This window comes from Aspergillus homomorphus (genome assembly GCF_003184865.1).
Source record: "Aspergillus homomorphus CBS 101889 unplaced genomic scaffold BO97scaffold_20, whole genome shotgun sequence".
Taxonomy (NCBI): domain Eukaryota; kingdom Fungi; phylum Ascomycota; class Eurotiomycetes; order Eurotiales; family Aspergillaceae; genus Aspergillus; species Aspergillus homomorphus.
In genome coordinates, this window is record NW_020291906.1 from 181,840 (window position 1) to 209,663 (window position 27,824).

A 27,824-nucleotide genomic window follows, 5' to 3' on the forward strand; every position below is an offset into this window, starting at 1 on the left:
AAAAGAGAAGAAGGCGCAGGGCCTTAGTGGTTGTATACGTATATGTGGTCGTACTTACTTAGAAAGGTGATCGAGTGCGGCGAGTAGGCACTCTTAACTCGATGCTTCAACGAGAGCATCATAAGTACCACTGCCAAGCGCAGGATGGTGCTTTTGCACTCCACCTTCGGTCATCTAACCGCATGCTTATGGTAGGGCTCATATGAGTGGACGAGTGCGTGGCCCTAGTCTGTACAGTCCTGTGGCACATAGCACCTACATAAGAACCCAGTTGCCTCTTGTTCGCTGACCGTGTGCACTATTCAACCTCACAATAAAACAGCATGTTCAATCTCAACCCTCGATACCAGCCACTAGCCCCCAGCAATGACTCCAGTCGCCCGCGCACTCGTCTGCAGCGCTTCCACCATACTACCTCCTGCTATCTACTAGCATGGCTAATCACCATAGCCATCTCAGCCAGCATCGGCAGTCTAATCGGGCTCCGTCATCGACCATGCGAGTGCTCTGGCATATATTCAAACCGTGAGTACAACAACACGACCGAGCTCCCCTCTCAACCATCTCTTACTCTACCACGAGCCTCAGTTGATAGATAAATCCCTGCAGCAACCATCCCTCTCGACACCCAAAAAGAAACCTTCACCTACAACCGCACATTCGGCGCCGATCCCAGGGAGGATCCCAACACGCAGGCAGCATGGGACTCGATCGTTCCGTGTGAGTTTCCATCCCTCTTTCGGCAGAAATCCACCACCAGTCGCCCTCTCTAACCACGAAAGAGAAAAAAAAGCAGTCGGCCAAGGCACAGTCCGCTACGCCTCCCCAGAAACAGAGCAGATCTACTACACCGTTTCAGCCGTCCACCAACTCCATTGTCTGGTACAAACCTCGTTCCACTTATTCTCTGTTTCTATTCTACCTTCTCGTTGGTTTACAGAATAACCCCCCTGATGACCCAGTCCTTCTGATAGTGATCACGATACTAATACTGATAATGGATAGTGGTCCATCCACAAATCCTACTACCGCTCCCACGTCCACGGAGTCACCAGTACAGAGCACGGCGACGAGCGCGAGCACCACGCTAAGGAAAAAGAGCAGCGGCACATGCGACACTGTTTCGATTACCTGCGACAGAGCCTCATGTGTGCGGCGGACGCGACGCTGGAGCCTGTGGATGCTGCGCTGGGCGGCGTCACGGGGTGGGGGGTGCAGCGCGTGTGTCGCGACTATGTGGCGCTGGCGGGGTGGGCGGAGGAGCGGCGCGTGAGTGATGCGAAGGGGTTTCAGTGATTTTTCGTTTCGTTTGTTGGTTACTTCTGCTTAATGGGTTGAGGGTGGGATGGGGGTGCATGGGCGCATGGAATTCAAAACTTTTATTATAACTACACGAGGTTGTGAGGTTGTGGGCTGGTGTCTGCAGTTGCTACTGCATAGTCTTGTTATACTACTGGATAACCATTTACTAGCTAGGTTGAAACTGTGGAATAGGGCATCGGCCTCGATCAAGTTATACTATCGTCAAATAGGCACAGTTACGGAGAAACGGAGGACTACTATAGCCCTCCCGAAAACAGAGAAAAAACAAACACAAGAGTTAATGAACTTGAACTGGACAACCCATCTGAACTAGCGGAATCAAGTTCCTGAATCCAAAGCACCAGCGCGCGAAAGGCTTCGGGGCCAAGGCAATCCCAATCAGATGTGATACCAGCTTTCCCTACTTCCCTACTCGGAGCACGTCAGTTACCCCATCTCCGCTCTCCCACTATCTCGGTATCCCTACGCATCCCCACACACACCTAAAGGCTTGCTTGCGATCAGCTCAGGCCTCATGATCGCCGTGCAGATTTCTAGGCCTGCGCCCCAGGATAACACGGTAGACCGCGACCTTGATCTGTTCCTTGTAGACGCAGCATGGAATGAAGACGAAGAGCCAGAAAGCGTGGAGGAGGAGAAGCCAATGGACTAGATCCATTGGAGCCTAGGGGGAGGGGGTGAGGTAGATCGCAGCGGGAGCAGCTCACTTGGTAGACACGGAGAGGAGGGATGACTGGCCAGGTTGAATAGTCTCCGACCAGTGCTCGCTTCGGTCTGTCGGGGATGCATGCGGTCATGTTCGTTCGAGACTTTATATCTCTTAAGGTCATTTGCTTGAAAACTCTGTCCGGGTCGCGTTGTGGATAGCTGGAGGTTTTCTTTCTCTCCATTGTTGATAGCTGGCAGATTCCGGGTATTTCTTGGCTCGGCTTTTCAAGCATTGCGAGAACGGCAGAGAGACGCGCATTGAGAGGACATCGGCCTGACAAAGGACTTCACTAAGCTTTGAAAGCGAGCAGTCTGGTCGTTCAGAAACTTTGCTGCTACAAAGGTAATCAGACACATGGTTCTTACGTCTCCGTCTTTTTGTCTGCTTCCTCTTCCTTGCTGCACTAATTTCCTCTCTCCCTGGACAAAGTCTATCGAGAGAATATCCAGTAGCCGAGTGCCGGCAGGGCCTTTCAACCTTCGTCTCAAACAGCCGGGTTTGTTTGGTTCGAGTCTTTCAGTCCCACAACAATCGTCGCAAGCTGCGACTCAAGCCCAACCTCTTGTCAGCCCAAATAGCTGGCATCCTTCTTCAACAACCCCAAAGCCCGTATACAAGGCCAGTCCTTGGCGCACTCGATTGTTTGCAGGTCGGCCACCAGATGCTGATTCGACTCGAGAACCACGGAGCAATGCTTGTCTGCCCCGCCCGCCCGGTACGACAGGTACGCCGTGACCCGACCGTCAGCAGCCTTTGAGAAGCACAGTCCGGGAGGCAATGGCTCTGGGCTGCGATAAATCTGCGCCAGATCCTTCTTCAGGAACTCCTCGAGGAGGTTGGCGCTCAGAGCCGATCGCATGAACCCTTCCTCGGACCGCCAGGACCGTAGCAGCTCGATCGCGTGGCATGGCAGGGCATAATCCGGACTCGAATGGGCGGCCATGTACATGGCGGGGATCATGGTGCTGGTGGCCGTGAACGTGGGGCAGTCGGCGCCGAGATTGCGCATGGCGGTTTCGACGGCGGAGAGCAGGGCCCACCGCTCGGCGATGTGGCCATCGGGCGGCGGGCCGGTTTTGTTGTACGTGGCGGTTCGCACCCCAAGTAAGACGCTAAGGCAGCTGATTCGCGTCAATTCCGCCTCGCGGTATTCCTTGCGGCGGACCTGATGTTTCGTGGTGATTGGCATGGTGAATGAGGTGGTGCCGTACGCGGTGCGGCAGAAGTGCTCGAACTGGTGGAGGTATTTGGTCACGAGTGAGATAAGTCGGTGCTGCTGAAGGTATAACGTGGCGTATTTGGCGTCGAGTTCGTCGTCGCTCGCCTTCATTCCGATGGCGATGAACTCAAAAGCGGTGTGTTCGAGAGGCTTCCAGGTCTGCCGCGCATGAGCCAGGCTGTGGAAGTGGTCGAGGTAGTTCTCGTACGGTTGTTCGTGGATGAACTCGCTATCGAAGCGCACCACCTCTTCATTGCCGTAGTAGAGCGATCCTTGCTGGAAGCCCAAGAACGAGTCCATCACACACTCTTCTACTGCGCCCGTGCTCAGCTCGAGTCCCAGAGGCCGTCGCCGGATGTTCATGGTTTGGATGATTCGCAGGCCTCCGCGGAGGTGGAAGTTGGCGACAGTAACGTTCCCGCACAGTAACTCGGAGGTGATGAACAGTATACAGCACACCAAAATGACTTGTTGCAGCTGCGGGTCACGGGATATGCGTCGCTTGTTGACCAGAGCGATTGAGCGTCCGGATTGCTCCATGGCGTACCGGTACCAGGTGTTTTGCAGCCCCTGGGTATTTTGCAGGATGGTTCGCTCCCCCGGCCGGGGTATACGACCGGCTATCTCGTTGGCTTGGTTCACCGCGCCGAGGGCGACGACCGCATGATATACCGCGGGATCTGCGTGGCACAATTGGAGAATCAGTCTCTGCCAAAGAGGCGAATCAAAAAAGCCCACCAGCTGGGGAACAGAACGGTGCTGAAAGAACGAGAGGCAGCGACCCTCGTCAGACGTCATCTTCCATTGTAGCTTGGTGATGATGGCGGCGTGGATCGTGGCGAAAGCGCTGTCAGCGGCTGGTCGAGCGACTGCCTCGCCTCGGCCTTCCCCAGGGACGCGGCGTGGAGGGAGTCTTTGCACGTCATATCCGTCGCAGATCCGGCCTGTCCGTGTGCAGTTGCCGCATGCATTGGGCAACTCATCACATTTAACCCGACGCACCCTGTGAGAGCGCATGAGCAGGGCGCCAGCAACCAGACGACGGGGTACAACTTACCGGCAAGTCCGGCAGCCCGTGCGGGACCGCTTCGCGTATGCTTTTTGCCGTGGTCTAGAGTGGACAGTGGGTTCGTTCTGGGACGGTGGTTGTGTCGCACCCTCCATCTTGGGAGAACTTTTGGAGTAGAGCAGCAGAGCGGCAGAGCGGTGGGAGCGCGGGACTTGGCCTGCTTAAAACTGCGAGCTCAGGAGTTGCCCTGCGAGGGAAGAAGATCAGAGCGACAGGAGTATCTGTTCTCAAGGCCAATCGCCGCGATAGTTGTCAGGTGTGCATATTAGTTCTACCTGGGCCGATCATCTCGGTTGGCCGACCGAGGGCGACGACTGCGTATTAGTGTGATGCAGGCACGGCTGGTTGCTGGCTCGGATGCAGATCGCGTAGGACTAGGTCAGTGGGATGGACTAACTGACACAGTCCAGCCGCTCCATTGCACGCAGACACACACACAGACCATGCTCATCAAGGTTTGTAGATAATGAGACTCATCTCGAAGGGGCAATTAAGTGGGATCCAGGAACGATGATGATGTCGACTGGGTAGGAAAACACCTCCGTGATAGAGATATGGGAGGGGGCCTGAGTCAGCAGGCTAATCCACAAATCACCTAGCTCACTTTATTGACCCACCAGGATTAGCGAGAGGGCCAACCAAACAACCTGAGCAGGATCATCCGCGACGGATGCACAGACTGTTGCCTAAGGCAGACACGGCAGCCTGAGGAAGGAGCTCGGCAGTGCACAGCAAACTCATTCAGTCGAGGATATGGAGGGTGTCATCTGAGCATGCCATGAACTCAACTGAGCATCTTGCTCCTTATCGTAGAGTTCTTAGTGCAAAGGAGTTGTCTTGAAAAGCATCCATGCTGCAAAGCGGGGCCCCTCAGTTCTATCCGGCAAGAGCAGTGCAATTAGCTTGGACTCTTCAGTAAACTTCAAGAACATAGTTGCAGACAAATCTGTGCACCAAAATAGTGGTTCAATGCTTATCGTTATCTTCATCATATCCACCTGATTAGCGTGCTTTTCAGCTATTGCTAGAGTGGTGGTGGCGAAGTATACAGTATCTTGGAAGTATATATATCCACACAACCTCAAAACTCAGCAGCGGCCTGACCTAGAAGACGTTGCCCAAGAGTTTGGCCACACAAGCGATACCTAACAACTTGTTGAATGTTGGAGCAAGAATAAGAGATATTAACACCATAAATTAGAATCATAACTATAATACAGCCCGCCATATTATTAACCATTAGACATCCCATCTTCCCAACATTATCCCCCCAGCACCATCGATAATCACCCGAAAGCCCCCATCCTCTTCCATGACCCCGTGCGAAAGAAGCTTACAACCCCAATCCAACCCCATAAACAACCATCATCCCCAACACAACCCACCCCCCGAGCGAGACCTTCTTCTCCACAACCCCCGCCCCCTTCTCGGTGCTCGACGCACTAGCCGCACTGCCCGTCGCAGTTCCCGTCTTGCTATCCTTGCCCGTGGCGGAGGAAGTAGATGCGGACGCCGTCGCGCTGGCGTTCAGGTTCGCGCTGCAAAAGGCCTGGGTCACGGCGCCGTTGTCCTGCAGACAGCCCAGCAGTTCCTTGACGGTTTGACCCTGGGCGAGACAGTAGAGTCCGCAGTCGTTGTTGTATTTTGTCACGGAGGCCGGGGTGCAGCATTTGTCCATGATGGAAGAGAAGTTGCCGGTGTTGGGGAGGGCGCAGGCGGCGTCTTGGATGGGGAGGACGTAGATGCTGCCTGTGCAGGTTGCGGCTGCGGCTGCGGTTGCGGTGGTTGTGGACATTTTGGATTTTGGTGTTTGTTTTTGGGTGGTCGTTTTGGTTGTAGCGAGGTTCGTGAGATGTAGAGGTACCGAACGAGTGTGTAGTTGTTAATTTGTATGTAGGGTAGATAGGTAAGGTGGAAGAGGTGTGTCAACGACCGTGTGTGTGTGTGTGTGTGTGCAGCGAGAGAATAAGAGTGTAAAAGTAAGGAGAAAGTACCACGGACAGGCGCAAGGCGGAATAAATAGCCATCACCCCATACAATACATCAACTGCGCCCCACTACTCCGGGACTGACCCTATAATTATCCACCCATCCCCCAATCATTGGGCACAGACCGTCAATCCCTACTATTTCCAGTGCCGAGTGAATCAGCAATACGGAAGGCTGGCGCCACGCCACCACTACCGCCAACATTCACACCCCGGATTGACAGTTCTGCTGTCTCACCACTGCGCTGGCCTTGGGCAGGGGTATATATCTCATGACCGAGAAAGACATTAAGAATAAATTGCTACCGCACTGCCGACTACCACCTCACAGTTAATAATCCTGTAAACACCCATCCATCCCTATTCCACCCATCGCCAACCCATGATTGAAAATGAAACCTAAACTTCACACCCAACCTCCCCCAAAACCCTCCAGGCAACCCCCTCTCGCATCCGCATCTCCCGCGCAACAACACGCTCCATCCACGCCCCAATCCTCCCACTTCCACCATCCTCACCACCCAGAAAACAAGATGCATGCACATGATCCCGCGCAAACACAGGCCCCGCCCACCCGCGCGCACGACACGCCCGCACCGCCGTCCCAAGTAACCCGCGCCCCACCCCGCACCCGCGGTACCGCTGCTCCACCGTCCACGCCCGGATCACCCCGATCGGAGCGCGATCAGAGACTCGCGCGTTGGTGGTGAGGCGATGGGTTGCTTCGGTTGGGCAGGTTATGATCTTGAGGAGGAGGATGCCGATGGGGCGGTTGTTGTAGGTGGTTTTTATTAAAAGGGTTCGGGGTGTTTCATTTGAATTGGGGTTTGGAGGTGGGCTTGGGCTTGGGGAGGGCGATATAGATGCGGTGGGTGTTGGGGATCCTGAGCCTGGGAAGGTTGAGACTGCGGTTGAGACTGAGACTGAGGTTGAGATTTCAGACGGGGGCGTCGGAGGCGTTCTCATTGCTGGTCCTGAGTCTGAGTCTGACGGTGCCTGTGTCTGTGCCTGTGCCTGCGGTGGTGGGTGCGCGTTGGCGAGAGCAGTGACTGTCGCGAGGGCGATGGCGTGGTGCAGGGCTAGCGGGGCGAAGAGCCTTCCTCGTTCTTGCTGCTGCTGCTGCTCCTGCTGCTCTTCCTGTAGAGTCTGACGCTCGTCCGGTGCAGGGGTCGACGATCCGGACCGCGACAAAGACACCGACGTCCCCTCAGACTCGCTGGAACAGCAAGCACACGAACATGTTTCGTTCCACCAGCCCAGTCCGATCGATTCCGCCCGCTCGATGTACCCCTCTGTCACGGTGCGCACGTGCACCAACGCCGCCATCGCGAAGCCCGTCCATGTTGTGAGCACGAGGCTCCAACCTGGAGCTCGGATGTCGAAAGCATTCGCGAAGAGGAGTAACGCACTGCTCAGGATCAGCGGGATGAAGATGAGACCTATGAACTTGGAATGGCTGAGGATGGCTCGCGCGGCCACCTGGCGTTGCTGGGCGATGCTATCGGCAATCAGGCGGAGGGAGACCGTGATATCGTCGCGAGAAGGAGAAGGATCCGTCGTGGTTTCGAAAGTCGGTTCAGTGGATGAGGATGCGTCCATGCTGGTCGTTCGTGATGGTGTGGTCGGATGGAAGGTGGATGAGTGGGAAAGGTTTGTGAGGTGAGTTCACTTGACAAGTTTCAGCTGGAGGTGAGTGTTACTGTGCGCCGTTTGTTTATCCCCCCTGAATGAATGGCTAGGATGAAAACAAGCTATTCCGGTTCCATGGCTCGACATCCCACAACACCGTCCATTCACTCAACGCCTTTTAATTATGGCCTGCTATCTTTGCCAGGTGATAAACTAGTCCTCCGGTCACTACGAAATGCAATTGATCCCATCACTGTCATGTCAAGTCTCATCACCACGCCACGGCCGCTTACGAACTCTCATCCTCGCCTGCCAGATACTCCAAAGTCCGCCCCTTGGTCTCTGGAATTAACCAGGTCGTCAAAAACCCGCACACCATAAACAGAGCGAATATCTGCATAACGTGGTTGAGCCACGGGGTGTCCGACGAACTGATTCCTCCCTGCGCGCCGCGATGTGCCAGCGGTCCGAACACGCACTGCGCGATGATGGCGCCCACCTTGCCGGCCGCAGCACTCATCCCGTGCGAAGTCGACCGGTACCGCGTTGGAAAGCACTCACCAGGCACGATGAACGTCGTAGCGTTGGGACCAAAGTTGAAAAAGAACTGCGCCACCACGTACAAAGCCAACAGCGCGTTTTGCGACTGTTTGAGCGATGCGTAGGCGAAGCCGATGATGATGAACACTGTAGTCAGGATCACAAATCCGACCAGTTGGATTGGCTTCCGACCGATCGAATCGACTGTAGCAACTGTCATCCAGTAGCCGGGGATGGCTCCGGCACAGATCAGAATCAGATTGCCGACTGCATTGCGATAGAAGTACTCGTAGATGTTGCTGCCGCCGTTCCATCCGATTGCCGTGAGGATGATCGAGTTGTTTATGCCCGAGACCATAGAACGCTGCAAGATTAGCGTCGCGTCCAGGGCAACGAACAGAAAATGAGGAAAGACGTACCAATGTCAAGGAAGAACCACGAGCCTGCAGTACCCAGCAGCACCTTGCCGTGTTTCCACTGGAGAAAATGCGACCAAAAATCGGACCAACTCGCCTTGGGAGTCACCAGGTTAATGGTCTCGCTCTGAAGCACGGCCACCCGTTAGACCTCATCCGGACGACCCTCGTGCTTGCCAGCAATATACGCCCGCACATCTTCATCACCCTTGACCAAGTCCTTGGCAATGTCGAAAGTGTAGCGCGGGGTTTCGGGAATCGTCAAGCGATAGTACAGGGCAATGCAAGCGGGCACCGCGCCGAAACTGATAACGATGCGCCACATCTTGTCGACAGCCAGTTGACAGACGTCACCGCACTTACCAACCGTAGCAGCTGTTTCCAACGACAGCTTAAAGGCCACAGTCAGGATCAAAGCCACGATCGCTGCAGCGAACTGTCCGATGACAGTGCCGGCGGAGGTGGATACCTTGATAGCAGTGTCCGAGCCGTAGGGGATCTTGCCTGGACGCTCGGCTGCTTGCTGCCAGTAGACCACACCCAGCATACTCGAACAGAGGTTGATGGCGAAGATGTCGTAGGAGTCGGTGAAGAAGCCCACGCCGGCTACTATGACGGCCCGCACATGACGCCAGCCAAAGGGAGCGTTGTCTATCTGGGACAAGGCCAGGCGACGGCGCTGGTTGGGGTCTTCAATGTGGGAGAGGTTGATGTTGACCGCAGCTCTTTCAACGGAGTTGTCAGGCATAGTGATGTTGTCTGGGACAAGTCTGACGCTGCGATGCAGGGTTGCTCAGTTGGTTGAAGCTGGTGGACAAGATATGAAAGGAGGTGGAAGAGGTGGACGCGCAACGAACAATGTAAGGACTGATTCGAGAGTTGGAGGGGCTCGTTACCATGTCAGCTCGATATCAATGGAAGTGTTGATGAGAAGTCAAAGGGTAGTCCGGCATGATGTCCGAACCAACAGCGTCTGGCAGTTGAGGTGAAGAAAGCAGTCACAGCTCAGGTGGCTGAAGCTGAAGGTCGATGACAACCACACAGTCAAGCACGTGGTCGTCAATTGTGTTTCTGCTTTGACGAAATTTAAAGCATGGCTCATTGTTTGGAAAGGAAAGCAGACGGGGTATCATTATAGTGGAAAGTTCCTGCTTTGAAGATTCGAGCAAGGCTTTACTCAACGGTCAGGAATTCCCAGGATTGAGTATCGACTGGAGAGATGAGATTGATGCCGGTACAAGGACGACAACAGCATTGCAGGTCATTAAACCGACCGAACCGCTATTGACACTCCTATCTTATGGCACCTGGAGATTAGTTGCACCGGTTTCCTTGATTCCCGCCCATACACAAGCCGCCATAGGAACCAGCACTTGAATTGCTGGAGGTTGTTTTGTTTCCTTACCCTAAGTACTTTAGGCTCTGTATTGCACTAGAGCCTCTAAATCCAATACACATAAGGCTACAATTGTTTAACCATCGTGAGTCTGCTGACGGCACGTGAAAGATGCCCTCAAGCCACCTGTGGCTGGAGCTATGCTCCCAAATCACAAGACCGTTAAGTCTGCCACGTAGGTGGCTGGGAGTGTTTCAGACTGACGAAGCGTGTACGGCCTCACTTCGATCGTGGTCGAGGATGACTGGTTGGGCTCTGGCGGGGGAATGATGCGCCAGCCTTGCGAGTAACTCGATATCCGTCTGCTTTGTGTAGGACTTAGTGACAAGGCAGACAGACATCTTGAGCTCTAATGATCTAATGGTAAAGTGGAAGCCGATCTTCTTGAATATCCATGGTTGCCCCTGATCTTCTGTTTATTGCCAGGTCGCTGCTTACTATTTTCAGTCAAGCGGGGTGGGTTAATGTTCGATGACGTAGCCAGGATCCGTTGGGGAAACATGAGGGGTATTTATGAATCTAATTAGTGTCAAGTAAGCAACTTCGACTAGTTAAGATCTAAGGTGCGTTTAAGATTCGGGATAATAGTCGATCATCTGATCTATAAAAAACACTTCTTCTCGTCTTAGGCTGGCCGATATCTGCTACTCCATTCCTCCCTCCATGAAATCTGAGTTGGAGAGCACTGAGGGGTAGTGGGCTGAAGGGGCTGCTGTCGCCTGCATCTGGGTAAGCATCCCTTGGCTTGAGCAGGGCTGCTGATTGCCCCTATACCAAATAGGGTGTCCGTGTATGCAATGGACAGCCAGCTCAATTTGTTGTTGCCAGAAGATTGGGTGTGCATACATGGATGACTAACTGGCGAGTCGGCCATTTGCAGGTGAGGCGGTGGAAACAAAGCCTTGTATTGATGATGGATGGGATGTCTCGCTGTTGGGCAACAGCACGCATGGACCGACCTGATAGTTAGAGGTGTTATTATATGAGCTACTGTCCTGTCTTTTCAACCATCCCACTTCTGCAACAACTTTCTCTTTTTCGGTTCCTGACCTTAGACTTTTCCCTAAACCTTACTTATCCACGGCCGGTGGCTGGAAACTCCCGCTCGAGCCGCTCTTTCCTTATCGTTGATCGTGGATCGATCTGCTTGCCATCATGTCTTTCCCTCCACACGAGGACTTTCTGTCGTCAATCCATATCCTGTTGCTCGATAGCACACGAGCTACTATCCTGGCATCTCAGATTCAATTCGGGGCTGATTTGAGACCATCCCAGCATGCAACCCTCGTCGCACTTGGAGAGGTCGATGTGGAGCTCAGAGCTCTACTGCGATGCATAGTACTGCCGCAGACGCATCCTTCACCTGCAGCTGCATTCCTGGCCTCTCTCCTGCGCGGATGCAGCTGTACTGTGAGCCTGGTTGACCGGCAGCTGCGTCTTTATCACTCCACCTACAGTGCGAGAGGCTATGTCACTGCCTGGTGGGCCCAGGTCATTGAGGCTTTGCAGCAATACCGAAGAATTCTTCGACGAGTTCGTGGCTTATACGACCCAAACAGGTATGCAAGCTCGTTCTCATGGACTTCTTGTTCAAAATAGGAGCTGAATCAATTCAAACATGTAGATCCAATCGCCGTTTCGATGGGCTACCTCTTTCAGCCGAAGTCGAGTCTCAAAACAGCGCGGTGCAACAGCTGCTGGAAGACCAAATCCAATTTGAAGCTTCCCACTGGGACGAGATCTATCAAAGTCAACATGCGGCTGATATGCGCCCGGAATATCCCCCGTCCGTGTATGTTACATCGCCCAGCAGCATCAAGGACGGAGATACCCCGGGTGATCCACCAACACCGCCACAACAATCCCAGCCTACTGAACCGCACAGTGCATTCAGTGCGGAGGCCCTACAAGAAGCTCGTGAACAGGAGCGCAGTCGCATTTATGCAATCCTCAAGTCGATCTGGATCTCCAAGAGTGAAAGTCCACAGAAGAGATCGAGCTGTCTCGTACGCGCAATTCGTGCCAAGTGCGCTGATGGCGTCAGCCTGTTGGCCGACCTGGGCGTGGAAGTGAACCAGCCCTGCGATAAGGATCTCCCATTATCCCTAGCAGCCAGCCTAGGCCATGATGATATCCTCCGGATTCTCATCGAGCGAGGAGCGACGGTTGACAAAAGAAGTGTCTCCGGCAGCACGGCGCTCATGTCTGCAGCCGGAGCCGGCCACACCTCCACCATCGAGCTTCTTCTGGCCAACAAGGCCGGTATCAACGCCCAAAGCACCTCCAAGTCGGCCAATGGCTTCACACCCTTGATGGAAGCAGTGAAAGCTGGGCACCAACATGCGTGCGGACTGCTGATAAGCCGAGGTGCGGACGCTAAACTCCAAAGTCATGCCGGGGAGTCTCTGTTGCATATCGCGATTCAGAACGGTCGCACGGAGATCATTAATCTTGTGCTGAACAGCCATCCCCAGATTGGAGTGGCGGACAAGAATGGCAATACAGAGTTGCATCTAGCTACCACACAAGGCCTGGTGGATGTGTCGACGACTCTACTGCAGCGGATGAACAGTATCGTCAGGATTGCCAATCACAAGAAAGAAACCCCGTTGCATTATGCGATACGCAATCGGAGTTACGAACTTTCCAAGCTCTTTCTCGAGGAGGGTGCGTTTGTTGACACACCGGACAATAAGGGGAGGACGCCGCTGCATTATGCCGTCGAGAAGGATTGTTTGAACATTGTTCATCTGCTGCTTGATAGAGAAGCGGATGTTGATTTTCGAGACTGCAGTGGCAAGACGCCGCTTCATTACGCGATGGAGTTGGCCAACGTGGACGTCATCCAGGCTCTACTGCAAAAAGGTCCCATCCTCGATATTGAGGACAAGAGCAACGAAACGCCGCTGCATTACGCTGTCAAATCTGGCAACCATAGCATCCTGCGGCTTTGTATCGCGCACGGTGTCAGCCCAAGGTGTAAGGTCACCAGTGATCAATCTCTCCTGGAGTACATCATAGAACTGTCCTCGTCCGACGAACAGGTCTCACTTGCTATGTTGCGAGAGCTCATTCGCCTGCACAAGGTTGGACAACCGCTGACTGCCACGTTCGAATTCCCTGCCCTCTCCCAGATGACGAGACAAGGGAAAATCTCCCTTGCCAAATTGTTTTGCAAGCACGATCCAAAGGTCGTGAACGAAACGCCTCCAGCAGATTCAGGGTTCTTACCCCCGTTGCATGAAGCCATCAAATCGGGCCACAAGGAAATGATCGACTTCCTTTGTCATCTCCCGCAAACCGACCTGAACATCCTCGACCACCAAGGAAATACGCCCTTGCATCAGGCCGTGCTAAAGTGGCAGGATGGACTGCCGAGCATGCTAATTGCCCGGGGCGCCGATAAAGACCGTCCTCATGCCACCTCAGGACTACCACCTCTGCATTTTGCTGTCAAGAAGCAATACCTCAAAGTAGTGGAAGAGTTTATCAAGAATAAGACCAATGCTGATCAGCGAGTGGATGGGCCACAGTGTGACTGGTGCAGGAAACATTCTCGACCGGCTGGGATGAACTCACGGTGTGTGCTGCAGGCCATCCCTGAGGCCCGGCGGAAGCCTGAATGGGAAGCCATCAACACGATTCTGACTCAGGTGCTCAATCCGCGGCCTTCTCCGGGCCCTGGATCCGTCTCCAGTGGCAGTGGTCCGAGAAGGAGGGCGGCGCGTTGAGAGGCACGAACGATGTGGTACTTTTGTCATTCGAGATGTTTTGTTTAGCCAGCGTGCATGTGTCCGTATTAAGACTGTAAGGCTTAGAAGTTACGGCTGACGCCATCAGATGTGATAGAAGGCGCTCTGACTCAACGGGCTTATCAATATGTCACATTCCTAAAGTGCTGTGAGCAGGGATTTCCCCCTCTACAGCGGATTGACTGGCTATTTAGAGAAGACTATCCCAACACTATTGACCCCGTCTCCACCTGGTCGTTGAAGCGGTGAGTCTCTAACCCAATCCGAGATGCCAGGTGTGAGAAGGTTGTTGGTGGCGTGCCCTAAGCGATCAAGGCCGGAGCCATCCTTCCGGCCATCCCTGTCCTTAGGGTCGTGTGGTTATCATGCGGGGGTCTTATGCCTTTCAATTTCATCCTCAATGCCCCCATGATTTTGTTTCTGCCCACAGCTCGCGTGGCGACCACCTCAAACATCGTTTGTCCCCTTGTCCGCGCAGCGCGTGGCGTCTCATCCAGACATCGATGCTCGCTTTAAATCCCCCAGCAACACGCCAGCGAGTTCGCTCCGTCGGTCTTTTAGTTCTTTTTATCCCTTCCCCACTTGCTAATTATTAAACAAGGTGTTATACATGCAAATTTCGCAAGGTGAGATGCGAATCTGAACCTCAGGAGGGCCCATCCGACGGCATTGACGGGTCTACCAGCTGCGCTTCCTGCAGACGACTCGGGTTGGAATGCCGATGGAGGGCTCCCTTGGCTGGGGAGCATTACAGCCCACCCTCAAAAAGACGGCAGACCATCGGTCGACGGCGTGAGCGCGCGAGATACCCCTGGCCGAGCAAGAGCACTGAGTCAACCGGCGACAATCATGAAGCTTCCCACTCCACTGGCGGGCCGCAGGGTACCAACGACCGGACGGCGCATGTAGACGTGCCGAGAATTGCGGAGCATTGTAGTAGCTCAACCTCAGACCCTACCCCTTCTCTTGGACTCGATGCTTGCGTGGATATGCTCGGAGACCTGCCTTTCGATATTCAGTTCGGTTTGGATTTGGCGCCGATCGATTTGAATTTCCACAACGGCGAGGGCCTTGGTTCAGCATCGTTACCTCCCCTCGACCACCATTCGCTCACGCTGTCTGCTGCAGATACAGCAAATCCAACGACTCTCATGTCGGGCTTTCCCTCTCCCAACGGTGTCCAGTTGGTACAGCATACCAGTCTAGATGGCAGCAAACCAAGAACAGATGGCAACTCCCCGTGGGAAGTCTCGACCATAGACGTTGAGGAGCAGCACCTGATCCAACAATATCTGTAAACGATGACGGGCTATGCAAAAGTGGATGACTGTCCTCAGGGTGCCAGCAATTGATACACGACCGCGTTCTCGCAGTGCCTCTCGGCCAAGCTCCTCCTCTACGCCATCCTTGCCTTCTCAGCGTCGCATCTCGCACTGGAAGACGGCTCGTACGCCGACAAAGCGTCTCAATTCGAGCAACTGGCGCACGACTCGTTCGCCGCGTGCAAAGAGCAGCACACCTCCCAGCCTGAAAGCCTTCTGTCGGCGCTGTTTGTCTGCGCGAAGCGGATCCACCTACTCGCCGGCAGTATAGAGGCCTTGTCGGAAAATGGCCAGCGCATTTTGCAAAATCCCCTTTCTCTAGCCCAACGCATCGTAATCCGGCTGGCTCTGTTGGACGCCTGCGCGTCCTGCTATTCCCTGGGTGGCGGGAAGCTCGTCCAGGCGCTGCGCCACATCCCAGCCATGTCCTTCATCTTCGACGAGGACATCTGTAGTGTAGCCGCCCCAAATAACAATAGCAACAGCGCACTGATCAGCCTGCTTCGAACGGACCTGCTGTGTATGTGAATTGTCGAACTCGACCTACGACTTCGCCTCCAGACTGAAAGCGAGCATCTGCTTCCGTCGCCTGTCCGGACTGAGGATGTCCGCACGCTGCACGGTCATATCGAGCATGAGATCCGGCAGTGGGAGCATTAGATGTGCTCTCGCGGTCATTCGACTGACTGATACTGTCAGCAATAGATATCACTTTGAACTCCAAAGAGATGAACTTATTTTTGCCCTAGAGTTTGTTCTTGGGCGCATGAATCATGTAGGTAGTGTATTGCTGATGCGACGAGCAGCTGGTGAGTGCAACATCTGCTCGTCTGCCTTTTGAGTTACGACTTTCACATTCATCGTAGCAGAGTTCTCATCTTTTATCAATAACACTGATTAAAACATTTTCTTCCTCCTGTGATGTCACAAAAAAAATTCAATATGCATGAAGAGTTACATAACGAGCCTTTAGAGATATTATCCGGTGCGGTCCCTATTTCAACCATGGTTCTGAAGTGGGCAAGACATCTGCCTGTAAACTCATCATCCGTCCTGCGTGATATGTCTCGAGGATTTCAGCATTCATCTCCTGAGCTGATTTACACGAAGCTCATTAATTCGGTGACTACTTGAGGCATTTCCTGCATGGATGTCATGGCAATGTGTTTCTGACAAATATTGGTAGGGGTAGCTAATAAGTTAGGGTACGGCCGGGCGGTTCTTGCCGCTTCCCTGCGCTTCTTCCTTGATCGACTAAGCTTGTTTGTTGTGCGATCGATTGACGAGGAGACACTTGCAGCATGACATCATGGGTTTATCCATTACATGGCTGAATTGTGACAGTATCGGGATCATGATATGTGGACCACAAGAAGCAACGCTGAGCCTTGCCCTTGCCCGGGTAATTTGAGAACAGCACAAAGCCCCACAAGAGCTATTCGCCACAAGATATGCACGAATGCAGACAAGGCTGAGGGACACCTTTCACACCCTAGGGCAAGAAACAAGCTAGTCCGGAGCTGCATGGTCGAAAGTAGCGGTAAGCTTAGTGCTTACGCTTCTTCATCAATGCTACCCGTATACGAGGTAGTCTGCAGCTTCGTCCCGATGGCGCGATCACCTCGCTACTACGATTGGTAATGTCAGCTTATGAATCCGGAACTGGGTCATGACTTCGCAAAATGCAACCTGCTGTTCTGTGAAAATTGAGGAGTATAAGTAGAGCTAATACGCCCGTTGTCGGCCTATGTAGACAACCTAAACCACAAACCACAGCAGTAACAGCTTGGGCATAATTCAACATGCGTGTGTCTTGGGCGAGTTTGTTCGCTCTAAACTCCCTCTACGGAACCAGCCATGCCAGTCCCTCGCGGCCAAGAAATGAGTCGCGAGTGCAGCCGTTCCACATCGACTTGTCGTCGAGGGTTCCTCGCATGCTAGAGCAGATCAGAAGCACCAGATTGCCGGCAGAGCCCGTCTACGTCGACACAGGCAACGCCAAGGGGATCACATTGAGCGATCTGAAATCGTTCCGAGAAGTATGGCTTACGAACTTTGACTGGGAGAGCGAGCAAAAAGATCTCAACAAGTACGTGCATTTCGACAAGCAGAAAACATCCCTAACCCAAGCAGATTCCACCACTACACCACCGAACTCGAAAAATTGACCATCCACTTCATCCACGAAAAGTCCAACGCATCAAACGCGATTCCCCTGCTTCTGCTGCACGGGTGGCCCGGTTCCTTCCTCGAGTTCGCTCCGATCATCAAGCAGCTGACCGAGCAAGCGACCACCTCGACCGGCGAACCGGTCTCGTTCGACGTGATCGTGCCCTCGCTACCGGGCTTCGCCTTCTCGTCCCCCGCGCCAATCAACTGGACCATCGCCGACACCGCGCGCGTGTTCAACACGCTGGTCACGAAGGTGCTGGGCTACAGCACGTACGCGATTTTCGGAACCGACTGGGGCGCCGGCGTCGGCTACACCCTGTACGACCAGTACAACACGACCGTCCGTGCAGGCCATCTCGCCTTTTTACCGTTCTTCCCATTGACCCTCGACGCGCTTGCAGCGCAGAACATCATTCTCAGTCCGCTCGAGGCCTTCGAAGAGGCCAATACAATGGAATGGAATAATTCAGGCGAGGGGTACTTCACCGAGCAGACCACGAAGGTGCGTCCCAACCCCTCCCAGCCCAACACTACACCACCCCCCACCCCAGCCCAGCCCACTAACTAACTCCCCGGTCAAAAGCCAAACACAATCGGCCTCGCCCTCCAAGACAATCCGGTAGGCCAACTAGCCTGGATCGGCGAGAAATTCCTCAACTGTAAGCCAACCCCCTCCCCCCTCCAAACCGCCGTCCCCACCCTAACAGAAGAAAAAAGGGTCCGACCCCCAAGCCGGAACCTCTCCATCAGTGCTCACGCACCACGAGATCCTGCGCCATGTGTCATTGTACTACCTCACGGAATCCTTTGCCTCATCCGTCGTGATCTACGCCCAGAATCCGCAGGGCTTCAGCACGGTCTACACTCGGGCCCGCACTGATGCGCCGCTGCTGTTCAGTGCGTTTAAGTATAATGTGGGATTTTGGCCGCCGGCATTGGTGGCGAAGACGGGGAACTTGGTGTTTTATTCGAGTGAGTTCTTCCTTCTTGGGGTAATCTTTGATTGGTCGGCGCAGGGGGTATCGGTTGCTGACGTGTGGTGTGTGGGTAGATCATGAGGAAGGGGGTCACTTTCCTGGGTTGGATAATCCGCCGGCCTTGCTGGGGGATTTGAGGGAGATTGGGAGGTTTTGGGGGGGTAGGGTTGCCGTATGAAGAGGCGTATGTGAGGTTGGGGAAATTGGGTGTGGTTGGAGTGAGGAGGTAGTGATCATAAGGAGTGATACATGTGGTTGCTTGAGAAATTGAAGGTATAGACTCAGCTCAAGATATACACAATTGTCGATGACCACGCCACCTCGAACATCATTGAATCCTATTCCCCACACCAGCCCAAAGCCCAACCGGTATCATACACCTCCCAACCCAGCGCTCCAAGGCGGCACACAGAAATAAACAAACCCATGCCCTACACAAGCAGCCAACGCAGCAACCTACCGCCATATCCACACATTAGTTCAATCCCACAACTCCCATCCCCCTCTATAGAAAGGAAAAACTCACCCAATGAACCCAATGATACCCCGGAAACCCCGTAGCAACATAGACCGCAAAACAGCGCGCCGGGTTCAGCCCTAAGAGCCTAGATCAGCCTAGTCCAAGCCCACAGCATCATCCTACCCTCACATCCACAATCCCACCAAAGAATAGAAGAAAGGAAGAGGGAAAACTAACCAGCACCCCCAAACCCCACCCTCGTAAACGCCGATGCCCAACTAACAACCCCCAGCGCCATACCAACCAGAAACGGCGACAGCGCTGCCCCGAACAACCGTCCCTGGCGGGGATCCAGGCCTACACCGAATGAGAAGAACACGAGGATCAGACAGAAGATAAATTCTAGCAGAAAGGCTTCCTGGACAGGGACAAGGCGAGTGTCGATGCTGCAGCCGCCGACTGCGAAAGCCGGGGAGCCGTAGGCGGCGCGCAGGATGAGGCCGGCGAGGGCGCCGCCGAGGGTCTGCGCGGCAAGGTAGATCAGCGCGCGCGGGAGGGTGATCAGCCGGGCGAAGAAGGTGGCCAGCGTGATGGTTGGGTTGAGGTGGCTGCCGGTTACGTTGGAGAAGGTGAAGATGCAGAGGGTTAGGGTGAGCCAGTTAACTAGGCTGCCGACTGTGGGGCCGAGGAAGATTGCTGTGCTGTAGATTCCTGCTGCGCTGCTTGGGGTCGGGGTGGGTATTTGGTTGGTGGGGTGTTTGATGGAGGCCCAGGCTGTGATGAAGATGTTGAGCATAGTTCCTTGGTTCGGGTTAGTCGAGGCTATTGGGATAAGGAATGGGTGAGGAACAGACCGATACACTCGATGAACCCGAACTTCCACAGGTCGAATTCTAGGAGACCACGGAGATTGAAGCCCTCGCGGAGTGTCATCAACGGGGCCGCGTCCGGCACCCGCTTCAATAAGTTTGCATTGTCGGGGTCGTTCCGGTCCACGACCAGCGTCTGGTTGCCTCCGATCCTTCCCGTGAAGGGCTGGATCGTGGGTTTGGCGTCCGTCATGTCCATGCAGGGCTGGGCCTTGGTCTGGGCAGGGGCGGTTGTGACTCGTGAGTAAGGTTGGTTCCTGCAGCGAGGGCGCAACGGCAGGGATGAAGGGGTTATATCTGAGCCTTTCTCATATCCACACGGTCTAAACGACCCGGCAGTGTGTCTCAAATGACACAAGCTTCAATCATACCCACTGGAATATATTAGCGCTAAACCCCTTTGGTGCTGCTATACGGGGTCAAGGATCTCATCATTTTATGGACTGACCGCTTACTCGGTGTGGCCGCGCTAGGCTTGTTCCGGCTGTCCAGGGCACGGCTTCATCGGCAGTATCCCAATCCGGTAAATGGTATCTGACACGGCAGAATTGGGGATATGACTCCAGACTCAATGCTGCAGCCTACATAACGCTTATGCTTCGGTCCAGCTTTAATTGGTTCTGCCCGTGGACCAGCATTAGAAAGTGGTATGCCCCTGGCTTGCGACGTGGCTTTGGTCCTCTTTTCACAAATCCAAATGGCAGAGTCGAGCTATCATAAAATTGACGCAGAAGCCAGAAGAATTTGGTCTATTGCAGTTGGTTTGTTCCGGTCAAAGATGGGAGGAAGCCTGGGGAGCTTTTGCGACCGTCTTCTGGACGGGGCCAATCGCGGAGTCGGCAGTTTCTCTCCTCCAGGTTGAGAAGACAACTGATGTTCGGCAATGTAGTGGTTCCTTGGGCAGATGTCTACTTGACGATCTCAAAATGAAGGGGCAGCGGAACAATGGAATAAGGGTTGAGGATTGGCGTCTGGCCCGCTCCGCTCCGCCCCGCTGCCCTAGTCCGCCGCCTGGAATTGCGAACAAAACCCCTCCTTCATCACTTCCGGGTCTTGATGGACTCCGGGCCGTAGCTACTCAAGTTAGGATCCCATACTAGGTGTAAGAGATGAAGAAAGGATGAAATTCTATGCTAACAAGAACCCGGAAGATGGGAAGGAAAGAGGGAGGAAGGTCCGGCGGACCTTCCTCCCGACTGAGTATAGTACATATACCCGCGCTATGCCTCAGGCATCCAGCTCCCGTCACGTGGACCCCGTCAGCATGGAAGGCCTGACATTAGGTCCCCGCGACCGTGAAATCTGATGAACATGCGAACAAGAATACTTGCTTTGCCCTTTGCCCACGAAAACATGATATGCGTGGCGTTGCCTCTAATGGATATTCACGAGGTACTGTAAAAAGCCCGTGGTACCCTTCCATCCGACTACCATATCCCAATGACCCGCCTTTGTCCCGTTCGCAGCCTCTCCCCTGTATGCACAAGACCCTCAGGTTAATCAGCAGCCGCGAGCGTGAACCATGGCTCTGAGCGTGCTCGCGCCGTCCTCCGCGCAACCCCATCATACCAACCTCGAAGGTTGGACTCGAGGTAATGGGGCTGATTGATAGCTTTGGTGATGCTATTGGTGGACGTTCGGGAGACTTGAATCAATGCCAGTGAGATTATAGCAGGTGGTAATGAACAAGATTTGCTTGGCGCTCCGCCGCAAAGCTCAGACTGGCGAGGCCAGCGCGGATCGTGATAGGCTTTATGCATATCGGCGGGCCGAACAATTTGTCGCTCTTTGTACATGCTGCCAACGCATGGCTGACGCATGGGGATTCTCCTGCTTCCGTTCAATTGGACTCGATAAAAGCAAAGTCTGCAGACGGGGAGGTCAATGCCACCGCCAAGTGGCGCGCGTGACAGCACTGCTCGTATTTAAACCTAAATCACAGAATAAGTAGGGTACAATGCACGCAGTCATGACATAAACCCTTTCCTCCGCGATGTCCATCCGCATAAGCTCCCTCCCACTCCTCCCCGTCCCAACAATCAAAAAGAAAAAACCACAAAATGGGCACCACGCAGTCCACCACCAACTTCCCTGAAGAAAACAAGCAGCAGACCTCCGAACCAACCACAACAATAACAGGCCTCGGCACCGAATGGCCTTCCTCACTCATCACAGCGGAAGACTTCCGCTCCTACATCCTAACGCACTACCCCGCCTCCGCCCCCTGGTAAGCCCATCCCTCTCCTCCTCGCCAATCGAAACCCAAACCTAAACCAACAGAAGGGTCCAAACCCTCCTCAAAGTGCACTCCCGCACTGAAATCGCAACCCGCGCCCTACTCGGCTTCGAAAACAACCCCAAATGGCACAACACGCACCCACCGACAGCCCGCGAAGTGGACGCCTCATTCCGCCAACACGGCATCCCACTCGCCACAACCGCAGCCCGGAAAGCCCTAGCAGATAGCAATAACCTCCCCGGGTCAGCGATAACGCACATGGTCTCCGTGACGGTAACGAACGCCGGAGCTCCGGGGTACGATCAGGCCGTGGCGCGCGCGCTGGGCGTGCCTGTTTCCGCGGAACGGTTCTTGCTCAGCGGGGTTGGGTGTGCGGGGGGGCTTGCTGCGTTGCGGTTAGCGAGTAAGCTTGCTTGTGCTGCGACGGCGAGGGGGGAAGCTGCGAGGATTTTGGTGCTTGCTTGTGAGGTTTGTAGTGTTTTTCTTGCGGCGGAGGTGTTTGCTGCTGCTGCGGGGTCAGGGGATGGGGAGGGGGAGGGGGACGCTGGGGTGGGGATAGGGCCTGTGTTGTTTGGGGATGGTGCCGCTGCGCTGGTCTTGTGTAATGCCCTTGGCATGGCGGGGATGGGTATGTCTGGGAAGTATGCGGTCGTGGACTGCAGGACGAGTATCACCCCTGATACGCACGACGTGATGGCGTATGGTGTTACGGAGCATGGGTTTAAGCTTGCGTTGAGCCGCGAGGTTCCCCGGTTGGCGGTTGGGGGGTTACAAGAGGGATTCCGGGCGTTGATGGAGGCGAATGCGCCATTTGCTGGTGCGCAGCCGGACGACTTTGACTGGGCAGTTCATCCGGGTGGGTTGGCGATTCTACGGGGCGCGCAGAAGGTGCTGGGCCTGGAGGAGGAGGCGCTGCGGGCGAGTTATGAGGTGTATCGGACGAGGGGAAATGCGTCGAGTGTAGCTGTGCTGGCGGTGCTGGATTTGTTGCGTGGGTTGGAGATGAGGAGGAGGGAGGTGGTGGCGGTGAGCTTCGGGCCTGGGCTGACGACGGAGATGGCTTTGTTAAAACGGTTGGTGTAGGAGGCTGTTCGGTGAATGTCTGGGACTGTGACGGGTGTGTTGTGATTGCATGAACCAGATCAGAACATGCAGGAGGCACAGTTCGACCCTGGGCTGCAAGTGTGGGATACTTTGTTCTACTTAAGACAAGGCATGGGACTTACGGCTTGGACTTCCTGAGCGACTCGAAGGCCTTGAGCTGTCAATGCTGCAGATATAGATTCCACTAAGTATAAAACAATGTGTACATGCTAGCACGAAGAACCGAGGCACCAGAGGTATCTTGTACATCGGTATCATGGCAATTCAAAAACAAGCAGGAGAGAGCAAACACTGCGCTACAGAAGCGTAATCCTCAAGACACGCCCCCAGGCAAGCATCCATCAACAAGTAACAGCGACCTCGTCCCCAAGCACAATCAACAAAGCTATACAGGACCCCTCATCTCCCTCCTTCCCCCCTCCCGCAAAACCCCCTCCCCAAGACCCAAATATCACAACTCATGACATCTCTCCACATAAACCCCCAACCTCCTCGGAAGATCCACATCCCACAACTCAGCACTCCTAGCATACGCCTCGACCTTCGAACAAGACTCCTCATTGATATACCGCGCCAAACGGGGCAACTCGCGCGCAGAGGCAACATTAACCTCCCGACGCGCACAATCCATAAAAGCCGGGGGCGCAGCACCAGGGTCATCGCAGAAGTGGCTGCGTGGGGCGAGGAAGTCCTGGCACTGGGCCTCGACGCTTCGGTAGACGGCGTCGAGGTAGTCGACCATGGCGGCCTGGCCGTCAGGCAGGCTGCAGCGGGCGGCGCCGTCAGCGACGACGGGCTCGAGGACGGCCTGCTTGCCGAATTGGGTCCAGTGGCTGAGTTTGGGCTGGCAGCCGGCGGCGCAGGCGTGGGTTTGCACGTTCTGGATGATGTGCAGGGGCAGTTCTTGCATTGCGGTTATGGCGCTGAGGCAGGAGGTGCCGAGGAGGGCGTGGGCGCTGAGGGGGTGCAGGGTTAGGGTTGCCGCGAGGGTGAGGATTTGGATGAGGGGTTGAGTTGGGCGCATTTTGCTTTGTGGTAGCTTTTTTTCAAGTCATGCAAATGAGTTAAGTTATGAGGTGTTGAGTTGTTTGTTTGTTTGTTGAGAGGACTGAAAAAGCTTGCTTCGCTTGAGAAACAGAGGGTATTAGCTGAGCTATATACATACCATTTCCCAATGATCGTCCCTGACGTAAAAGCAAGTGTTAGTGTAGCGGACTCTTGATTCGGGAGTTCGGAAACAATTATTTGTGGTTACTTGGTTCAGTTGCGCAATATTATTCAGGCATTGAAGCTTAGATTTGACCATGACTTGAACGGGATGCAGACATGACTGGTAGCGATTCTTCGCAAGCTACAAAATTTTCAAAACCCAGGAGAACTACAATGGAAGTAATCCTGGTACAAGAAGCTCTAGTAGTGATTCATGGACTCAGTCCATTAGAGGAGGAAGATATTTCGTTTCAACTTCACCCGCGTATCTTACCAAGACTGTGAGACATCCCGAGAAAGGGGGCTCGACAAATCTATTGGATATGACATATCGAGTTGAGAATTTCTCAGGGGTTATTTGATGCGTCGCAAGAAAACAAAGATGCTCAGCTGCAATACAGCAACGACCGGAATTCTCGTACATTAAAGCTTCACATCAGAGGTCAAAACGTCTGATTTAGCTTAGTACTTTCATTCTGACTCTTAATATACTAGACGACCATCATTTGTTCTTTGACCAGGTCTGTTCAAAGAAAGAAGAGGGTGAACAAGACGGAACATACCTGTGAGGTATCACAACCACCCAGAAGCCAAGACAGTTTATAGAACTACAATCTACAATCCCCCTGATGATCGAGATTGCACCTCATCTGTTTTTATACCAGCACGCAAGGACTGCGAGACGATCATCGTACTAGATAATCTTATTACGTTCATGGGGCCTTGCACAAGGCCATTTATCATGCTACAGGCTTTCAGGGGCTAGCCCTCCTATCCCCGAGGTCCTCCGTCAGATGTACCCGAGTCCAGATAGCAACGCTGGATGGTATGAGATGCAATGGTCATAGAAAATAGGCCTGTCATCATATGCCAGGCTAAAAGTGTCAAGCGGCCACGCAAAACGCAAGGCCACCACCAAGGCAAAAAGAACTCCGGAAGATATTTAAGCAGCTAAAGCAGCAGCCTCTTCCTCACCCACTCCGTATCTCAAACGCAGATGGTCTGCAACCATTGCTGAGATGTTGCCGACGGACCTGGCTTTGACAATGTCTCCAAGCGAAACCTCCAATTCTATCTTACGATGCAGCCAATGCTTGATCTGCAGGCTCAGCAGAGAATCAATATCAAGACTCGCATACTGGGCTTTCACACAATATCATACGTCTGCTTAATTTCCTTCATCTCCCAGATCTGCCCCTTGGCCTTCCTGCCACTCTCCGGGACATTTGGAGCCATAGCATTCTGCTCTCGAGCTGAAGGGCCTGTGGAAAGAAGGTGTGAATGACCCTGCGCAGGGCTCAACGGCACCCGTAGCTCGTCCGCGCTTCCATTCGCCTTGTCCTTGCAATCACCGCCACTGCGATGGTGATGGCCCGACCCGCTGATGCGCCTAGACCATATCTTTAACTTTGAAATGGATCCGACTGAACGGTATCCTCCACCAGAGCCTCGCCCCGGAGGGCGGCTGTAAGCTCTTGCCGACGAAGTCCAGAGACTCCGGACAATCGACAGGAAGGGGACGTCTCGCACGAGTCGATAGAGGATCGGAAGGCAGATGGCGATGACTCCGACGCCAATCTCGAGCATGGACCAGAACATGAAGATGCTGACGGTTCCTACGAGATTATCAGTAGTGTCCGTGAGTTGGATTAGGGAGGGAGGTTTTCTGACCGACGTTGTCCTCAGAAGCCAAGCTGTTGTGAGAAACTGCCAACGTTTTGACTGCGATGGTCAGTAAAGGACAAAATACGGAGAAGGTCGATCTACGCGTACAGGCGGGCGCGAGGATGTTACTGAAAAGGCTCAGACGGACGATTCCGCATATCGTTGCACTTAGACAGTCAGTGCTAAGCCACTTTGCCTAGTATACCTCTGACAAACTTACCCCATTCCGACCAGCAGAATCATAACAATCCCAAGTCGCTTGTGTAGGGGCATTTGCAGAGACAGAACCTGGCAATGTCAGTACGATATCGTAGGGAAAATGGGGACATAACCCACAAGAGGTACAGGGATGGCCAAGATCACCAGATCGACGAACACATCTGTTGCAGCAAGGGCGATATAGATGACGAAGGTATGGATGCACTTCATACTCTCAGGATACTCGAAGTTAGCATGGACATCGGGACCGCAGGACAAGATTCGCGCCACCACGAAAGCGACGCCCCAGGCTGCTACCAGGCCGATTAGCGCCCAGCTGGCGATTTGAAATAGCTGTCCCACAAAGATTCGGCGGTAGAACCATAGGACTGACAGTTTGAGACAGGCGAGAGCGAGGGTCTGGATCAGATCAAAGTAGAATTGGAGCTGCCCAGTGCCAAGGCGTCAGTACTCTGCCTTACTGACCGGGAAGAGGGCTCAATTCAATAGGGGAAACCTACGCACCATTGCTATGAAAACTCGAGGCCAGATATCATCCGCGGGGATATTTTCTGCGTGATTTCCGACTGTGTTCGTCGCAGACCCTGTCCGGAGGACTCTTCATCAGCCCATCCACAGCGGGCATGCTGTAGGACAGGATTGTTTACCGATGACCATTATGATTGCGTCCCCTGTCACAAGGCACTATTCGGATCCAACTTGGTCAGTGATATTGTTTTGTTGATCGCGATCGCCGAGGGACAAACTCACCCATGCTGCCAATGTCAGCCAGTCCTCCACCCCCAGGCTCGAACTCTGATATTTGACATAGAGGCGAGCAGCAACAGCACCGGTACCCAGAACAAGAAAGAGAATGCCCACAGTGAGTACGCTGGCTTGGTTGACATATGTCATCTTTGGCGGGTGGCAGAAGTCTGGTGGGGACCTGGAGCATGACGAGCAATTATACGTAGTGCTGCGACGGGCTATGGTGCCGACCGTGCTTACCTCGAGACTGAATAAAAGCACAGCCTTGTTGCTTTGGGGGCCTGAAATCAATGCAATGCAACGTGCAGGGGTGCAACCCTGTTTTTCTACAAATCATATCGTCGCATTCATGCAGGATTAACCATCCTGCATAACGGATCGGGGGTGCAACAAACACCAGCATCTCGCTATCATCGTGCCTCGTGGACTGGAGATTGCGATTGAACCGCTACCTAATTGATCCTTGCGTGCTTTAAAAAGTCTAGCTGCAGACAGTGCTTTACAGACAGCGATTTTAGAAAGTCAACTTTGTTTTCAAGTTCCATCTCTCAGTACCATTCGTGGACCGTAAATGTAGGCCAATCAAGGGATGTAGTGTATTCGTGAAAAGTCTGCACGGCCCCTTGAAAGGGATGAAGTTCACAGCCAATCAATCTAACCAGGCCTAGTGCTTATCTGCAGCTGTGTATGGTTGACCACATATTTGATTTTATGCAGCCTTGCTCAATTCCCTCTACACTGACTAGACAGGTCGCGGCACAGTTACTAAGCTCCGCCAAACCAGTCATGTTAAAGTTCAG

General features: G+C 53.8%; 10 protein-coding genes across 10 annotated transcripts; 3 read left to right on the top strand and 7 right to left on the bottom strand.

The window, feature by feature from the left end:
* Nucleotides 1-320: 320 nt before the first annotated feature.
* Nucleotides 321-1,296, top strand: BO97DRAFT_453456 (uncharacterized protein; the record flags this gene model as incomplete). Its single annotated transcript, XM_025699074.1, has 4 exons — nt 321-525; nt 610-720; nt 797-882; nt 1,006-1,296. 4 exons carry the CDS (start codon nt 324-326, stop codon nt 1,294-1,296), a joined length of 690 nt encoding a protein of 229 aa, XP_025550986.1.
* A 1,541-nt stretch (nt 1,297-2,837) lies between these two features.
* BO97DRAFT_310616 (Zn(II)2Cys6 transcription factor) lies at nt 2,838-4,364 on the bottom strand (the record flags this gene model as incomplete). Its single annotated transcript, XM_025691218.1, has 2 exons — nt 2,838-4,254; nt 4,309-4,364. Coding segments are annotated over 2 exons (1,473 nt in total), but the record flags the coding sequence as incomplete, so codon positions are not given.
* A 908-nt stretch (nt 4,365-5,272) lies between these two features.
* BO97DRAFT_405878 (uncharacterized protein) lies at nt 5,273-6,238 on the bottom strand. Its single transcript, XM_025695294.1, has one exon. The coding sequence runs from the start codon at nt 6,113-6,115 to the stop codon at nt 5,654-5,656; it is 462 nt and encodes a 153-aa protein (XP_025550988.1). The 5' UTR covers nt 6,116-6,238; the 3' UTR covers nt 5,273-5,653.
* A 381-nt stretch (nt 6,239-6,619) lies between these two features.
* On the bottom strand, nt 6,620-8,177 carry BO97DRAFT_405879 (uncharacterized protein). The gene has a single exon (XM_025695295.1). It carries the CDS (start codon nt 7,905-7,907, stop codon nt 6,708-6,710), a length of 1,200 nt encoding a protein of 399 aa, XP_025550989.1. The 5' UTR covers nt 7,908-8,177; the 3' UTR covers nt 6,620-6,707.
* On the bottom strand, nt 8,077-9,641 carry BO97DRAFT_453464 (MFS general substrate transporter; the record flags this gene model as incomplete). Its single annotated transcript, XM_025699075.1, has 3 exons — nt 8,077-8,841; nt 8,897-8,920; nt 9,045-9,641. The coding sequence occupies 3 exons, from the start codon at nt 9,639-9,641 to the stop codon at nt 8,227-8,229; spliced, it is 1,236 nt and encodes a 411-aa protein (XP_025550990.1). The 3' UTR covers nt 8,077-8,226.
* A 7,488-nt stretch (nt 9,642-17,129) lies between these two features.
* On the top strand, nt 17,130-18,809 carry BO97DRAFT_391269 (epoxide hydrolase family protein). The gene is made up of 5 exons (XM_025693816.1): nt 17,130-17,452; nt 17,497-18,037; nt 18,119-18,194; nt 18,253-18,507; nt 18,587-18,809. Exons 1-5 carry the CDS (start codon nt 17,166-17,168, stop codon nt 18,688-18,690), a joined length of 1,263 nt encoding a protein of 420 aa, XP_025550991.1. The 5' UTR covers nt 17,130-17,165; the 3' UTR covers nt 18,691-18,809.
* BO97DRAFT_453476 (MIP transporter) lies at nt 18,532-20,222 on the bottom strand. The gene is made up of 4 exons (XM_025699076.1): nt 19,827-20,222; nt 19,210-19,773; nt 19,039-19,109; nt 18,532-18,968 (listed from the first exon to the last, which is right to left on the bottom strand). Exons 1-4 carry the CDS (start codon nt 20,038-20,040, stop codon nt 18,885-18,887), a joined length of 933 nt encoding a protein of 310 aa, XP_025550992.1. The 5' UTR covers nt 20,041-20,222; the 3' UTR covers nt 18,532-18,884.
* A 1,632-nt stretch (nt 20,223-21,854) lies between these two features.
* Nucleotides 21,855-23,163, top strand: BO97DRAFT_470697 (thiolase-like protein; the record flags this gene model as incomplete). Its single annotated transcript, XM_025699974.1, has 2 exons — nt 21,855-22,068; nt 22,125-23,163. The coding sequence occupies exons 1-2, from the start codon at nt 21,902-21,904 to the stop codon at nt 23,161-23,163; spliced, it is 1,206 nt and encodes a 401-aa protein (XP_025550993.1). The 5' UTR covers nt 21,855-21,901.
* A 472-nt stretch (nt 23,164-23,635) lies between these two features.
* BO97DRAFT_443554 (uncharacterized protein) lies at nt 23,636-24,286 on the bottom strand (the record flags this gene model as incomplete). The annotated part of the gene is made up of 1 exon (XM_025698377.1): nt 23,636-24,286. Exon 1 carries the CDS (start codon nt 24,206-24,208, stop codon nt 23,636-23,638), a length of 573 nt encoding a protein of 190 aa, XP_025550994.1. The 5' UTR covers nt 24,209-24,286.
* An 882-nt stretch (nt 24,287-25,168) lies between these two features.
* Nucleotides 25,169-27,171, bottom strand: BO97DRAFT_443555 (uncharacterized protein; the record flags this gene model as incomplete). Its single annotated transcript, XM_025698378.1, has 8 exons — nt 25,169-26,009; nt 26,065-26,115; nt 26,167-26,225; nt 26,279-26,346; nt 26,395-26,703; nt 26,782-26,861; nt 26,925-26,961; nt 27,028-27,171. The coding sequence occupies 8 exons, from the start codon at nt 27,169-27,171 to the stop codon at nt 25,540-25,542; spliced, it is 1,218 nt and encodes a 405-aa protein (XP_025550995.1). The 3' UTR covers nt 25,169-25,539.
* Between the last annotated feature and the right edge of the window lie 653 nt (nt 27,172-27,824).